General features: G+C 41.7%; 1 protein-coding gene across 1 annotated transcript in view; it reads left to right on the top strand.

Moving 5' to 3' along the window:
• Positions 1-563, top strand: part of LOC107608471 — a 1,490-nt gene that overhangs the window by 519 nt on the left and 408 nt on the right. The window contains exon 2 of the mRNA XM_021107574.1: positions 126-563. Coding sequence (XP_020963233.1) covers positions 126-563 — 438 coding nt within the window. The remainder of the gene's footprint in view (positions 1-125) is intronic.

The raw sequence follows: 563 nt of genomic DNA, 5'->3' as shown, positions 1-563 counted from the left end.
TGTAAGTTTTATTCAATTGCATGAGTACTTATTTTTGGAAAAAAATTCCAACAATTAATTAAATTTTTAAAAAATTTATTTATGTAATTAATATTGGTGTGAAGAGTAAACATTTAAATTAACAGGATATACCAAGGCATGGGGTTCTGGCAGTGCAATCCTTGAGGAACAACATAATGGCTTCAACCCTTTTGGCCACCGCCGCCATATCGCTTTCTTCCCTCATAGCCATATTAATGGTCGGCGGCGGCGGCGGCGGCAACTATGGTGGCTACTACCACAAAGGAGAAACCAAGAGCCTTGTCTCGGAGGCCTATGGTGATAGAATAAGTGATTACATTTTGTCCTTGAAGTTCTTCGCCATGTTGTTGTGCTTCTTGCTCTCATTCATGTTCAATGTTCAATCAATAAGGTACTATAACCAAGCAAGCATCCTCATTAACGTACCCTTCAAGAAAGTGCCGTCGTCGCCGACGCCGACACTGAGCCTCAGACTTGGGATGTTAAATGTCACCAAGATTTTCAACAAGGGGAGCTATTTTTGGTCTCTAGGATGGCGGGCC

Source organism: Arachis ipaensis, chromosome B07 (assembly GCF_000816755.2).
Source record: "Arachis ipaensis cultivar K30076 chromosome B07, Araip1.1, whole genome shotgun sequence".
Classification (NCBI taxonomy): domain Eukaryota; kingdom Viridiplantae; phylum Streptophyta; class Magnoliopsida; order Fabales; family Fabaceae; genus Arachis; species Arachis ipaensis.
This window is presented reverse-complemented; position numbering and strand designations above follow the sequence as displayed.